The sequence below is a fragment of the Sardina pilchardus genome, chromosome 10 (assembly GCF_963854185.1).
Source record: "Sardina pilchardus chromosome 10, fSarPil1.1, whole genome shotgun sequence".
NCBI classification, from domain to species: Eukaryota; Metazoa; Chordata; class Actinopteri; order Clupeiformes; family Clupeidae; genus Sardina; species Sardina pilchardus.
This window is the reverse complement of record NC_085003.1, coordinates 3,534,822-3,551,217: the sequence shown is the minus strand read 5'-3', so window position 1 is coordinate 3,551,217 and position 16,396 is coordinate 3,534,822. Positions and strand designations below refer to the sequence as shown.

The window sequence follows — 16,396 nt, the reverse complement described above, 5'->3', positions numbered from 1 at the left end:
TAGGGACTCTATAGCACCACCTAGCTTTTTGTCTGCTGTGGTTGACACATACATTGATGAAAATTAACCAAATTTGGTGGGCATGTGTGTTGCTCATGCACATGCAAACCAACAAGTATGTGTTGCTTTGTTAGATGCCGAAATGTCACCGGTCCGCACCGCAGGTGCTCGGGCCCGCCATCGCCGCTTGCGGCTATATTTACTATTTAGACCCTCTTCTAAATCTTGGATTTGTTGACCTTGTGTACAACCCCTGGCATAAATTATGGAATCACCAGTCTTGGAGGATGTTAATCCAGTTGTTTGATTTTTTAGAAAAAAAGCCAGATCACAGACATGACACAAAACTAAGTTCATTTCAAATGGCAACTTTCTGGCTTTAGGAAACATTAAAGGAAATCAAGAAATAATTAATCAGCAACAGTTGCTTGTTTTAGACCAACCAGAGGGGAAAAAAATATGGAATCACTCAATTCCAAGGAAAAAAATATGGAATCATGAAAAACAAATTGACAAAAGAACACTTCAACGCACCACTAGCACTTTGTTGCACCACCTCTGGCTTTTGTAACAGCTTACAGTCTCTGAGGCACAGACTTAATGAGTGACAAACAGTACTCTTCATCAATCTGGCTCCAACCTTCTCTGATTCCAGTTGCCAGATCAGTTTTGCAGGTTAGAGCCTTGGGATGCACCATTTTCTTCAAATTCTACTACAGATTTTCAATTGGATTGAGATCCAGACTATTTGCAGGCCATGACATTGACCTTATGTGTCTTTCTTCAAGGAATTCAACAGTTTTTGCTCTATGACAAGATGCATTATCATCGGTTCGGTGACCATAGTTCGGTGTGTGTGGATGCTTCTGAATTGGAGATTTTGTTCTCAGAGTGAGAGAGGAAACTCATCCATGGGTGCTAGCATCTCTCACTTGCACTGTACACTATATTGCCAAAAGTATTGGGTCACTTGCCTTGACTCACATATGAATTTAAGTGACATCCCATTCTTAATCTATAGGATTTAATATGACGTCGGTCCACCCTTTGCAGCTATAACAGCTTCAACTCTTCTGAGAAGGCTTTCCACAAGGTTTAGGAGTGTGTTTATGGGATTTTTTGACCATTTTTCCAAAAGCGTATATATTTGTTAGGTCACACACTGATGTTGGACGAGGAGACTGGCTGTCAGTCTCCACTCTTATACATCCCAAATGTGTTCTGTTGGGATGAGGACTTTGGGTCGGCCAGTCAAGTTCATCCATATCAAACTCTGTCATCCATGTCTTTGTGGACCTTGCTTTGTGCAATGGTGCATAGTCATGTTGGAAATCTACTGCGTTCCCTCAGGATGGGGACCATGTACCAAGTTTGGTTTCAATACATGAAAGCGTTGCTGAGATATGAACTGATTTTCTAAAACTCTAACGGCCCCCTAGTGGTCAAAGGTCATGACATTGATTATGCTTCCTCGGAATGGGGTCCCAAGTCCATGTACCAAGTTTGGTTTCGATACGTGAAAGCATTGCTGAGATATGAGCCTACTTCCTGTGATTATAGCCCCCATGGTGAAAAGTCACCAAATGTATTGAGCCTCGTCCTAATTGGATCCTGATTCAAAGTATTGAGATTGGTTTTGATACGTGAAAGCCTAGCCGGGATATGAGTTCACTTCCTTTTTAGCGGTTTTGCCATTTTTGGTTGGTCTTTTAATTGGCTGTGACGAGCAAACGCTTTCAAATATCATTACGCAATTAAATAACTTTTGTGTGGCTTGGTCTGAAGCATGTCATCCGTGCCAATTTTTGTGAAAATCAGAGACATTTTATGAACTGTGAAAACTTCTTACAGTATTCACACTGCCGCCGACTTGAGCTGCCAAAAATTCAGGAAGTCATTCATTTTCAATGGAAGCCGGCTTCTCTCAGCTGCAAGCAGCAAATCCGTCGGCGTGGCGTTTTGAGCGGCTTGAGCGTCAAATAGAAAGTTGAAATTGGCTCAACATTATGGTAATGAGCTATGTTCGTTGCAAACGACCAGCAACGAACATGATCGAACATAGAATGCTGGCACGTCAGAGTGGCCAGAGCGTCCAAAGCTTTGCACGGCGTCCTTGGCAGGGTGTCCAGAGCTTCTTGGAAGCTCAAGTCGGCGGTGGTGTGTACATACAGTTAGTATTTTTGATGGAATCCAATATGGTGGCCGGATCAATTATGTTGACGTTTACAGGCAAACACTTTATATTGCTTAATTTTACAGCACCCCCTATTGATCTAGGTCACCACATTTCTTGAGCCTCTTCCTAATTGGGTCCTACAGTATGCCTATGTACGAAGTTTGGTGTTGATACATGAAAGACTTCCCGAGATTTGAGTTCACTTCCTGTTTGGCAGCTTCACCGTCGATTGGAATTTGCTGTCATCGGTGAACGCTTTCGAAAATAGCTCCAGAAAGTAATGCAGGTAATAAGGCATGGTCTGAAGGTAATGTGTATCATGTTTATTGAAAATCGGACCAATTTGTGATCTGTGAAAACGTTTTAGTGTTTTTGATCAAATACAAGTTGTGACAACCTTTTACTGTTTAATCACCTGCCATCAGTAAATGTGTTCAAATAAAAGTACTTTTTGGGGTAAAAATTAGGTTCCTTTTTCTATAAATGTCACTGTCAAATGGAGGACACCAATAAAGTTATACTTAAATGTTTCCGTTAAGTGCACAGAGTTGGTGCTCGATTTGAGATGTAAATTCTGTTGAAATTTACGCACTACACAAGTAAGCACACAGGGCACTGCATAGAAGTGTACTGACAGAAGTAGCCTATGCCATCTGAGACAGAGTGGCACATATTCGTAGCACACTGTACCGGTACAAGATGGATATATTCTGGGGTCTAAGCTGTTCTAAAACCCTTATATGTTATACATTATCATACCTTATCATGAAAAAGTGGACATCCTGAATGAGAGTTGTCTCAAATGTACTGTAGAGTTACACTGTACTGCCCATACCTCTCCAAAACCCTAAAAAAGCATTTAGCGTGGATTTTTTTGTTGATGCTTCAAAAGTAGGCCTACCTATATGAATGAATAGGCTATGTCATTGTTTTATTGTTCACAAACAAAATAGCCTAAATGCTTTGCCATGTCGTTGAAGATAAAAATCAATGTATGCTGGAAGTGTATTTCTTTCATGTAAATTTACAATGTAATAGTGAAGGGAGTCTGATCAGTTGACTCAAACGTTTAGATGATGAGACCTGAGTGATGGAGTGATGATTTTTTTTCTTTCTTTCTTTTTTTTCTGTGGAGAAAGGTTATAGTTAATGATCCAGTATGTGATAGCTTTATATATTTTAATATGTTTCATCTGTTGACAATTTACGGTAGAAGGCCCGGCCATATAAAGAAACACATAATAAGGGTTGACACAAACAAACAAAACACTTGTATTTCTCACACATTCAAGCATCCATAGGCAATTTCCAGTTGTTGAGAATTCCTGCATTAATCCAACCTGCCATATTTTAAACAGTTTAAATGTAGCTCTGATATTATGAGTGCATCATAAAGTGACACACTCAATTAGTCATATGAAAAAAACGTGTCAATCTAACCTCAGGCTATTAATAATTAAAAATGGCATCATTTAATGGCATCTCAAGAGGCCTAGGACTATTATTTTCGATTCTGAAGTAATGGCCTGGCGAAGTATAATTTCTTGGCCTCTCTGATTTGAATGTTTGTATTTATTTCAACGTGATCGCCCCTGCTTGTTTATTGAAGTAGGCCTGGGTCTAATTGTAACATCTTTTTCAAATACTTTTTCTGTCAGGGCAGGCATTGATTATACAATGTAAACAGTGTTACAGTAGTATGTAGTAAATAGAAAGTGCATTTGCTAAATGAACAGCAGGAGACCTCTAGTGACTAAAGCATAAATCATGTCAGCCTGCTCTGTCAGCATTTAACATAATGCCTGTGCTTGCAGACTTCAAATGACAAATGGGTCCCGTCAAATAGGTCAATCAAGACCAAGAGTGCCTAGACTAGTCAACATTTCTAAGCCTAATTTGTGCAACTGAAAAACAACATTCGCTGTAGAGGTCCATGCAAATGAGATGAAAAATATAGGCCTCACAACCACTTGGAGGCGCTCGTGTACCTCGTAGCCATTTGTGAAATGTGAAGGTGCAAATCTCGTTACAGGTTGAGAAGAGAGATTCTACTGTTTCACGATTAGATTACTTAGGATAGCCTAGCCTGCAAACGACTGCTTAGGCCTAGCCTATGTCAGGTTACATAGGCAGATGTTAAGTAAAAGAACATAGACTTAGTTAAAGCACACTTTAATTTTGGGTAGCCTATGCCTATGCTGTGGATGCCTGTCTTTTGTTCTTTAAATGCCTGAGTAGCCAAAGGTTCTTTATAGGCTAGCCAGGCTACTCTGAACTTCATGCTCTGAGTTTTCAAGGACCCTCCTCTGGAGAACAGCATGCTCGGCTGATGAAAGCGTTTATTTAAACTTTTTCTCGTCTCGTCGAATTTGTCACGTTTTGTCATGCAATGGCATCCTCCGGTAGTTTACTTTTTATCCGATTTTCTTAATTTTATAGAATAGGCTGAGCGTTAAGACAGGTGGACTGGACTGAACTGTCCCTGAATCACCGATGACACTGACCCAACTGTGCCTCATCACTCGTGACGTGGTCTTTACAACCAGAGTATCGCCTCCGCTCAACTTGTCTCAAAGTGCGGTGCGGGGCACTCGTTTTCACATCCTAAAGGCAAGTGGAAAGAAAATTCAGGGGGGGTTGAACAAATGTGACTCAGTCATTCGCGGTAGCCTAGGCAATGAGTCATAAATGTTCGCATCCTGTGAGACGAATTCCAGTGGAAGGCAAAGTTTCTGGCAAAACCGACCATTCTGAGTGATCCAGTGGGAACGCTTTGTGACACCTTGACGAAAGTATGCTTTGGACTGCGCACATTATGAACATCTTGTGAATAGGTAAGAGTTGGCTTTGTAGCTTCTTTTTTTTTTATAGCCTACCAAATCTATAAATGGTCAACAAGGCTAAGTCACTATTGTTTATCAGCTCTCAAAATGAAGGCTATGTAGGCCAAACACTAATCATCGCCATGAAAGCTGCATCGCTATTTCACTTTTTCGCTTTATTTGCATAGGCCTATTGGATGCGTAGCCTATATTTGTTCCTTATGCTTAAAAAAAAAAAAAAAAAAAAAACATTGTCGGTGTTCTAGGCTACCGTAGATTATTCTCATTCTAATTATTGAATGACAGGGCTCACCTGTTAATAGCGTCTTGGACATGCTGAAAAAAACTGAACTGAAAGCCGAAAGCGCCACTTCGATGTAAAATCAGTAGCAGCTATCCTGATTTTACCATGTCCGAACAACAGGTTCTCCTACAATGAGAAGGGAAAGTAGGCCTATGTTTTCTCATGGTGCTATATTCGATCCTTTTCGTAATGGTCTTTTGTTTGTTTAGTTGTGATTACAGTGTTATGACGATCAGAAAAACGTATTTCACTTGGCTACAATCCCATTTCCGAAAAAGTTGGACGCTTGTAAAAATGTAAATAAAGACAGACAGATATCATCATCTGCTAATCTTGCTGTTTAAACCGATATTTCGGTGCAAAAAGGTAGGCTAGGCTATAGCCGACAACATATCTGATAAACTGACCAATTTGACTATTTAATGGAAAATGTATTCGCTCATTTCAAAATGTGAAAATCTTCACGCTGAGACAGGGGCAAGACGTTGTGATTCTAACTAGCCTTAAACAATTTGGACATTTCACAAAGTAGGCTACGATTAGGTTAATTGTCACCACGATTTGGTATTTTAAAAAGAGCACCACAGAGAGGCAAAGAAGTAAAGATGAGAAGGTAGGTTATTCATCACAGAACATGTGTGGGTAGGCTTGTAGCTTTAGGCTACAATGCTCCTCATCCTTAAATTGCAAAGTATTTGTGGATTTCATATGATAGGCTAGTATAATATCATTGAAATATTTAGAGAATCCAGAGAAGTCTTCGTAAACAGGCACATGGAGAAACAATATTGGATGGTAGTGATCTTTGGGGCCCCATGTGGCACAAAACCCTTTCTATAGCCCATAGAAAATAATAGGCTCAGGAAAACTTCCGATAATCATAATCTATGAATACAGTTTGATGCTCCATGAAGAGAAACCATATTTGACCCAGAAATGCTGATGTCTTATCTGGACCACAGCTCATGTTACGTCTCAGCCAGTTTACGTATAGAAGGAATTTGATCTCGTGAATTAGTGAACACACACAGTGAACACACACTAACCCGGAGCAGTGAGCTGCCTTGATACAGCGGGAAAATGACAGTGAGGAGCAGTGAGGGGTTAGGTGTCTTGCTCAAGGGCACTTGATGGCAGCCGTGGATGTGGGGATGGAAGTGCAGTGCTCAACCACTTCCCCCACCCACATTTTCCCTACTGGTCGGGGATTGAACAGCCAACCCTTTGGTTACAAGTCTGAAGCCCTCACCAGTGGGACATGGCTGCCCCCTCTAGCCATTTAAGATGGACTGGGCCAAAGTGGAAAAATGTCCTGTGATTGTGCATCAAAATGTGTAATTCTTTTTGGAAGTCATGGATTGTACATCCTCTAAGCCAAAGAGGAGAAGGACCATCTAAGTTGTTATTAGTGCACAGTTCAAAAGCCAGCATCTCTGATGGTATGGGGGTGTATGGCATGTACAACTTGCACAGTTAAGGCTGAATGTTAAACAAGTTTTGTGCCATCCAAACAATAACTTTTTCAGGGAAAGATTTTGATATGTCAGGAAAACAATCAAGCTGGCAAGGCAAGCTGCATTCTGCTTGTGTTCTACTTTACGGCTCCATTATAAAAGAGAGCAGATGCTAAAGTCCTGCCTACAGTCCAGACCTGACCTGGAGCAAAAAATACATTTTGTGTAGCGCTCGTAGTCCTGGATTAAGCTCTAAACTAGGCTCGGGAGAGCGGTAGGGTATGTATTGACTAACTCACAAAAGGAGTTAATTAGTTGAACAGTAGACAAAACCTTAAGAGATATAGAAATTAAATAAAGGAATAACTCTTCAAAATAGCGAATAAAACCTAGACATGAGAGGAAACTCTTTCAAATTCAGTCCCTTATCCTCAGTGTATTCATTCCAAGTTCAGTCCCTTGAACGAATTTGTGTGCGTAGTGATTCCAGAAGAGCACAGATTGATAAACTGCTGAAATTCTATCAGGCAAGAATGGGTCATTTCAGTCTCAAAAACATTTACAGACTGTTGTTAAAAGAAGAGGTGAAGCAACACAGCGTTCAACATGGCTCTTACAGTATGCTATCAATTGAAAATTGTGTTCGCATGTTTTGCAAATCCTAGTATTCTTTTCTTTTTTATGTTTTAGGGAGTGTAGCAGCCAATAATGTAATATCGTCCAATAATGTAATAACGACCAATAACATAATAATGTTATTCTAATAGAGCCAATAATGTAATAATTTGCCAATAATGTAGCAACATTTCTGAATCAATAATGTAATACCATTTTAATGGATGAATGTGTGTGTGTGTGTGTGTGTGTGTGTGTGTGTGTGTGTGCTTCCTGCATTTGTGTGTGTGTGTGTGTGTGTGTATGTTTGTGCGTGTTTGTGTGTGGGGGGGGGGGCATGCGTGTGTGTGCATGCAGGTGTGTGTGTGCGTGTGTATGCCTGCCTGTGTACTGTGTGTGTATGTGTGTGCCTTTGTGTGTGTGTTTATGAGTGTGTGTACGTGCATGTGTGTGAGTGTGTGCGTATTATTGTATGGTCCCCCATGAACCACATTTTTTTTTTTTAAGTATATTTTTTGGGCTTTTTGCCTTTATTTGTATAGGACAGTGGAGAGAGACAGGAAGCAAGTGGGAGAGAGAGATAGGGTGGGATTGGGAAATGACCGCAGGCCGGACTCCAACCTGGGTCCCCGTGGGCGCTCGGACCCGTACATGGCACGAGCGCCATGAACCAAATTAAGCAAAACTCGGCATACATTCAGAGGGTGTCATAATACACTTGGAATTTCGTACAGTTTTGAAGCTGTCAACCAAAGATACCTGCGACTACAATGCTTCATTTTTGCTTTTTCATTTTTGACTAGGTGGCGACCTAATGGGCTAACATCACTAGTGCGATTGGTGAGTTTGTAGTTGTTGGAATTACGAACTTTCAATTTAATAATAACTTTTCAGTAATAAGTAATAACTTTTCAGTAATTACAAAATAAACTGCAACTTTCTTGACATGAAAAAAATCGTCTTCGCCATTGACTACCGATCATCATCTTTCTGAAGATAGGTCCCATGGTGGCAAATAGAAGGGGTGGGGCTTAAGGCCGGCGCCCGCCAGACACGTACGCGGTGCACCGCGACAATTAACAAATTAGAACTCCATTGTTTTCAATGGAGCAAAGTCCACTAGAAACTTCTGCCACGCAGCAGCCGCACAGTGATAGAAAACTATTCTAAAATCCTGCGCGTCAAGCCCAGACTGCAGAACGCTGTGTCCGGTGGGCGCCGGCCTTTAGGCTCTCTATAAGTGTCTCCTCTGCCATCTCCAGTTCTGATGGATATGAATGTCTCATTACTCAACTTGTAATTGGAAAAAAGGCGGCCCTTTAATCTGAGAAGTTGAACTTCGCTCTGAGCTGCAGAAAAAAAGCACTTTTGAAAACACTGTCTTCTCCATAGGGAAAAAAACTCTGGCAGCTTCAAAAAAGCACTGATCACACCATTACACAGCATTCAAACTTTTTTGGAGATGGGATTATATGGCATTGGGATTGTATCCCGTTTGGCAGAACAGACTTTGATTTACAGTACTTGGAAAAGTTACCAAGATTATGCGATGATGTTTTTTGATACAGCAATGATCAAAGTTGCATGTTGATTATGGTGTTGACCACCAAGAGATATTGTAAGACAGCCTACATTTTAAGGAAGCTATCTGGATCATTTTGTGCTACATGTGCTACATGTGCAAAGGAGGAAAGGCGAACAGTTGGGTTCAAGATGTATGTGCATTGATAGGCCTAATCTGATTTACTTTCTCACCTTCTGCTTCTTTTAGGGACAAAATGGTCTTATTGAAGATTACTTTCCCCTGCACCCTGACTATCCTGTTTGCACTCTGCATGAATGTCAAGTGCAAACTGCATTGTGATGAACCAACTGAGGATGCCAAACTCAACCTTTCAGTGACTTATGATCTTCCATACTTCATGTCAGACACTGTTGTACAAGACATAGTTGTGTTTAACGGGATTGTCTATGTGGCCACTGCTGACATGCTTTATTCCTTGTCTGGGGATCTTAAGAAGATAACAGAGTACAAAATAGAACCAGAGCCTAGCTGCACCTTCTGCCAGGGCTTCAAACACATGTTCAAAGATGTCAGCTCATCCCTTCTCATTGAGACCTACTATGATGATGAACTCTTCAGCTGTGGTTCAACAGGACAAGGCCTCTGCCGCCGCCATGTTCTAATGGAGGGAAGGCTTGATGATGAAGTGAAATGGATGCATTCACCCAACAGTGACCGGGGTCATCACGGCTGCCCAGATTGTGTGGCTGGCCCTGCAGGTGCACAGATCCTCAGTGTGGAAAGTGATGGCGTGGTCAGATTCTTTGTGGGCAACTCTGAGCGTGTTAGCCTGGCCTCAGCTACTGTTGCCCTCCCTAACTCACCTCTGACACATTTATATCACTCAATATCTGTGCGAGCTATGAAAGAGACACAAGACGGCTTCGGCTTCTTTTCAGAACAATCCTATATGGACTTAGTGCCAAGCCTTCGTGACAATTACCATTTGCAATATGTTTATGCTTTCCAGAGTGGCTCCCACGCATATTTTCTTACCGTACAGAGGGACAGAGAATCAAATACCTATCACACACGTATTGCCCGCATGTGTTCGTCTGACCGTGAGCTAAGGCGTTATGTTGAAATACCCTTCAACTGTATCCTCACTGAAAAGAGAAGAAAGAGGTCTTTCAAGACAGAATTCAATGTCTTGCAGGCAGCCTATGTTTCCAAAGCTGGTCATGACCTCCGACAGATACTTGACATAAAGGAGGGCGAAGACGTGCTGTTTGCTGCTTTTGCCCGCAGCAAACCAAACTCACCTGAACCAACCAACAGCTCTGCTGTCTGCGTCATTTCCTTGGGAAATATCAACCACTTTTTCAGATCATACATTCAGGATTGCCAAACCAGACAGCTTTATCATTTTACTGGCTCAGATGAAAAGCAATGCTACAACACGGTAAGAGAGGATTTGTTTACTTGTGTTAACACAATATTAATATTAAGTCTTTCAACAAGCTTGGAACATCTAGGCTATGTGTTATCACATCAATTGACAAGGCTTCAGACTGACATTTCATCATGGTTGTACTGGATACAAGGATACAAGGATGTTTATTTGTCGCATGTATGATTACTAATGAAAAGAATGCAGTGAAATTGTCAGTTCCCTCGCCTATTGTGCAGAAGGGAGGGGAAGTATAAGTGCAAAAAGCATTAAAGTGCATGGGGGGGGGTTAAGAGTAAGAGCTGCAGGGGGTGAATGATGTATGTGTGTGTGGGGGGGGGGGGCCTTGGGCAGATCCACGACTCAAGGGGCCGTGAATCTGGTGCTACTAGACTAGTATGTGGTTGATATGACTCAAGTCAGTGGCACCATTTGTACCATTTGTTTATATAGCTATGTGGAATTCTGTAGCATTCGGATTGTTTTGAACACAATAATAATAATAATATTAATAATAATAATAATAATAATAATAACTAGGACTTATGTAGCGCCTTTCATAGTACCCAAGGTCGCTTAAAGGAACACTTCACAATTTTTTCATATTAAAGTACGTTATTCCCTTAACAAAGACGAGTTGATACATACCTCTCACGTAAGCAGGTATAAGAGGGATAACTATATTGTGTGGCGCAGTAATATTCTCACTCTTGCACTTTTAGTTTTTCTTTGGAGTGCATCGCCTTTTTATCGCTCTCATGACATATGTGAATGATTTTTTAACAAGATGTAGAGCTTGTCTTTATTTGAAACACACAAATTATGTATTTTGTATAATTACTCTATTATAGGCCTACATTGTATATACTGACATTTCTGATATAACGGCAATCTTTATGCAGATTATGGCCTAGGCCTACTATTCATATTATAACTCCACCTCTTAAATTCAGCTGTCTGGTTGAAGCCTCAAAATATTGTAAACAAAGTAGCAGGCTAAGTTTAGCATACTCTACTGGTTGGACTGTTCAGTTTCTGTTCAGGTAAGCTAATACTTTTTCTCCCAGGTCCCTTTAAGTCTTGGAGTTGAAAAACATTGGTATTGAGATGGTCAGTCAACTTTAATGCAATATTTTTTATCAAATGTCTGCAGCATAGCCTACTAATGATGCTAAACGGATCTAACAGTAATTTAGCTAGTCGTCTTCTGTGCGTCATTGCGTTCACGATTGTGAATGTTTTATCTAGATTAAATGTGCATGTCGAGGGCGGGTGTCCATTGAGCGCGCACGAGAGCGGGCCAAGGAGAATTAGTTTACTTCTACTCAGTACTGTTTGGAAAATTTGCAGGCATAGTCTACAAAGGTTGCGGAAGAACTTTATGCTTCACCCGAGCAGCGTCATGTGCATCAGTGCAACCACGCTTCCAGGGATGATATCGTTGGTTTTCATGGAGACAGACGCGGCGTGCACGTAAGGGAGGGGCTGTGTGTGTGCGTGTGTTTGTGTGTATGAGAGACAGATGCGTGATTGACAGAGAGGGAGAGCAGGGAAAGGAAATTCAGTTTATCGAATGCTGCGTGTTTTTCAATAGCGTTACATTTTTTTTTAAAAAAGATAAAAAATAATAACGAAACGCAATAGGCTATGTGGCAGCCGGTGCTGAATCTGTGGCGCACCGCCACAAATTTGTCTATGTGTGGGAAACTCTGCATTGGGCTAGCTAAGTGCTATCAAAGTTGCGCGCTAGAGCCAGTGAGTGCACGCATTGAAACATGAGAGGTATGTATCAACTCGTCTTAATTAAGCGAATAACATAGTTTAATATGAAAAAAACAGCGAAGTGTTCCTTGGGGAAATAGGGAGGGGTGTTAGGGGTCAAAGGACTTTGTGAAAAGAAATGTTTTGAGGTGCTTTTTGAACATGGGAGACGGGGCAGAGCGGACATGGAGTGGTAGAGTATTCCCGAGTGTTGGGGCATTGACAGAGAAAGCCCTGTCCCCAAAAGTCCGCAACCTGGTGCAGAGGATGGCCAGCAGGTCCTTGTCAGAGGACCGCAGGGAGTGTGACTGAATGTACTGTAGGGGTGGAGGAGATCTGTGAGGTATTGTGGTGAGAGTCCATGGAGAGATTTGTAGGTGAGCAGGAGGATCTTGTAGGCGATGCGTGACTTGACTGGCAACCAATGAAGCTGTTGGGGAATGAGAGATATGCTGCCAGGGCTTTGTGTGTGTTAGAACCCTGGCAGCTGAGTTCTGGATATACTGGAGTCTGCTAAAGCCTACCTTACATTGACAGACTTTGCAAAGATTTGGAAAAGATTTTTGAAAGACTACAGTCTCAGACCCTCTCACATCTAAAGACAATTCATTGAGTTTCTAGTCACAGGCCAGTCTAAGATTAGGATTTTGCAAAGACTGTGGGTCACTATTTACAAGACTGCTGCTAGATTCCTTCAAATTATTTCCATCGTGCAATAGGCTACACGTCATCATCAACAGGAACTCACATGATAGCCTACTCATATCAAAGTCATTTTTTCGCGTTTCTGAAGCATTGTTTCATGTGTGACATCCCTAACAGACATAGAGCTGTTCTGTCGCGTAGAATAATTACTAATCATTTATAAGAAATGAAATAACAAAAAATCACATAAGCTACAGCTGTTGCCCCTTCCTGTTTTCGTGTTGGAGCGAGCTCACTATTGGTTTTTAATGTTCACGTCACTATTTGCATGAGCCACGACTGAAAAGACTTCCGATAATATCAAACATGTTTGATATTGTCGTAACGGCAAAACTAGAAAAAGACTGCCTCCGACGGACTTAAAACCGCTAAGATTGGCACCTTACACTAAACGATTTAGTTGACGGGAGCGCGCCGCGATTCCAGTACAACTCCCATGATTTCCTCCCGATTTTGGAAATTTAGTCGCCGACTGTTAAAACAGATCAAAATCGTACAATGTAAGCCAGCCTTAAAGAGGAACTATGCAGGATTGGCGATTTCATCTCTGGTTTCGGTTTCGTTTTTCGTTTTCGCTCGCTTGCATTTTCTCTGCAGAGCTTCCCCGACAGCTTTAGCGTGTATATTTATATATGTATAGGCTATATTTAAATATATAAATTGCAAGCGTGGTTCTTCGTCTCAGACTTCCAGATGTAAACAAGGAGCGATCGTCTCCTGCAGAAAGTTGCATAGGGTCTCTTTAAGGGCCTTGGTGGGCAGTCCAGACAGGACACCATTGCAGTAGTCCAGGCGGAAGGTGATGAAGGCATGGATGAGTGTCTCAGTTACGGAATGTGTGAGTGAGGGCCGGAGTCTTGAGATGCTTCTGAGGTGGAAGGCAGACTTGGTGACATTGTTAATGTGAGACCGGAAAGAAAGAGTGGAGTCTAAGTAATACCCAGGTTGCGCACCTCAGTAGATAGGGAAATGGAGCAGCCTCCACGACCAGGGCCAGATCTCAAATTTTCCTGAGCAGTGGTGCAGGGGCCACCATCATGAGCTCTGGCTTGTTACTTTTGAGTTTGAGTAGGTTTGTGGTCATCCATGATTTGAGTTCCTGCAGGCAGTTGACAAGGGCTGCGTTTTCCAAATGCGATCTCTCTTAAGGACTTAAGAAGGCTCCAAAGAAGGAATCGCTAAGAAGGAGCGCTAAGATACGGGTGTTTCCCAGACGCGTTCTTAACTGCCTTCTTAGGGTGACCTTAAGATCAACCAAAAGAAGCTTCTTAAGAAGCTCTTAACGAGAGCTGTTCACCACGGTGGTGCTGAAACTGAGTCAATTGATGCCAGGCAAATCGATCACCCACCCCTCTATCAGCGCACGAGTCACACACAGCGCCCCGTGTTCCCCCTACAGGTGCAATTCGGCTACGCATGTATTGTGTGTGCGTGCGTGTGTGTTTGTGTGTGTGTGTGTGTGTTAGGGGTGTGAATCTCTCCCTTTTAAGACGATTCGATTCGTATCGATTCATAAAGCTACGATACGATTCAAAGACGATGCGGTTTAATACAGCACGATTCAGTGTGATTCGATACGATGCGATACGATTCAATACGATGCAGTAATAAGCCCCAAAATGCAACATAGTTCTTAATCTCATTTTATTTTCCATATTTTGCTAGCTACTTTAAATGGCATGAGAAAAGTTACAATTGCATGTCATTAGTTATATTTTTCCAAAAGACTTGATTGACTGGATTGAAAGACAACAAACATTTTGATAATAAGAACATGGCCAAATGCCTCTAAACGAAATCACTCGGCCAATTAATAGTAGGCCTACATTCATATCACCCTACTTAGCTGCTGAGCAAATCACAATAGTTTAAAACTATGTGATGTAGCTGTAGCTCTTGGGAAAAGAGTGTCTGTCTGGATTACCTTTCATAAATAAGGAGACTACTAACACACGTTGTGAGAAGGGCGTTCAACACATCAACAATGACAGGTAGCCTAAGCAATACCCTTTCTCCTCAGTCAACTTTCAGACGTGCACCGAACATACAGTAAGGCATCGAAGCATTGGGGAGAGACCCGCGGAAAGGGGAATGCAGGAAGCTGACAAGGGGTGTTTTGTTGTACGTCTATAAGCTAGGTTTAAGGCTTGCGCTTACGACTGAATATGACTTCGTTCAGGATACTGCAACACACGTTAACGTCAGCGTTATCTGCGTTTCACTAAACTCCACAACTAGTTTTGTTTCCACTTGCCACTGTAGCAGTGACGCTACTTACCTTCATTGGAGAAGGCTAGACGCTCTGGTGTGTTAGCAAATCAGGGTTGGTCTCATGATTTTGAAAGTAACATAATTTGTAACCTTAGTTTTCCGATTCGTCATTTTAAAATCGATTTATCAATCGATGCATAGTATATTTTAAAAACCGATCCAAAGGTTTGCCTACCGGTGCACTCGCATTTTGAATGTTCCGAATGATTACCGATACGCATCGGTTAATTTTTACACCCCTAGTGTGTGTGTGTGTGTGTGCAGGCCAAGGTGGCTAATCGGGAGATTCGGGAGGATTCCCGGTGGCAGTGTTGGGGAAGTTCACTTTCTTCATGAACTAGTTCAGTTCATAGTTCACAAATTTTAAAATGAACTAGTTCAGTTCATAGTTCATAATTGTGAACTAAGTTCACAGCTCCAAAAAATTAACTAGGTCAGTGCTTTTTTTTTAATTTTGCAAATTATCCTTAAAATGTGACTTTTTTACAGTTAATCTACCGTGAAAAGCTACCCGTGTGCTTCAGTTCCATGTACTATTGTAAATTAATAGATGACATGACTGGTGTATGAATCTTACTAATGCATTTCACAAAGTAACAAGAATCTGCTCAACTCTAAATAGTTTGTTCATTAAATACCCAATGACTTAACTAGGTACACGCAATACACATTAAGGGTGACTTCAATTCTCTATGCAAAAGTCTTGAGGCACCGAAGTAGTTAAGTACAGATTACAATTTCAAACAAAAAACACACGACTACATAGGATGCATTACATGTGAAAACATAAAAAAATGTATTAATAGCCTGCAGGACAGGTAATCTAATATTACTGGATTAACATCAACTCGCATGGAATTATGGGAACACTCAGGGGCAGATGTACTAACGCTTTTGCGCCCACTTCAGGCGTATTTGTTTCGCAACGTGCGCATAGAAAGATGGCGAGGTATGTATTAACGGGCCGCAATGAGGTGAAGGCGCAGACTGCCTGTCGCGGGAGCTGAAAATGGCAAATTGCGCTTTTCCGTCTCATGCATATGGATTTAAGGGAGTGTCAGCTGATAGTAGGAGGTTCGTGTAAAAAGATGGGAGGAGAAGCGTTAAATGCGCCTAATTATGTATTCCCCTGCATGCAGGCGCGTAGGAACGTAGTAAGCATTGGGGGGGACAAGAATGAGGTCCGTTGCGCGCGCAAAGCGCGCGCCGAAATTTTTTTATATTAATAAATAAAGGGGGCGAATTATAAGTAACATAAGAGATAAAAAAAAAAAACCCTATTGCTAAAGTTTTAATGGCCCTCTGTAAGATGCCGCTTTGAACATATGTATTTC

The 16,396-nt window shown here is 41.6% G+C and overlaps 1 protein-coding gene across 3 annotated transcripts in view; it reads left to right on the top strand.

Annotated features, from left to right (window-relative positions):
• The first annotated feature begins 4,582 nt into the window (after positions 1 to 4,582).
• The window catches only part of met (MET proto-oncogene, receptor tyrosine kinase), a 61,288-nt gene continuing 49,474 nt past the window's right edge, over positions 4,583 to 16,396 (top strand). For 2 of the 3 annotated variants that reach the window (XM_062546597.1, XM_062546595.1), the window contains exons 1-2: positions 4,583 to 5,010; positions 9,143 to 10,337. In XM_062546597.1, the coding sequence (XP_062402581.1) occupies positions 9,150 to 10,337 (1,188 nt within the window). In that variant the 5' untranslated portion in view covers positions 4,583 to 5,010; positions 9,143 to 9,149. Of the gene's footprint in view, positions 5,011 to 8,174; positions 8,212 to 9,142; positions 10,338 to 16,396 lie in introns of all 3 variants that reach the window. The other variant, XM_062546596.1, reaches the window with a different exon arrangement.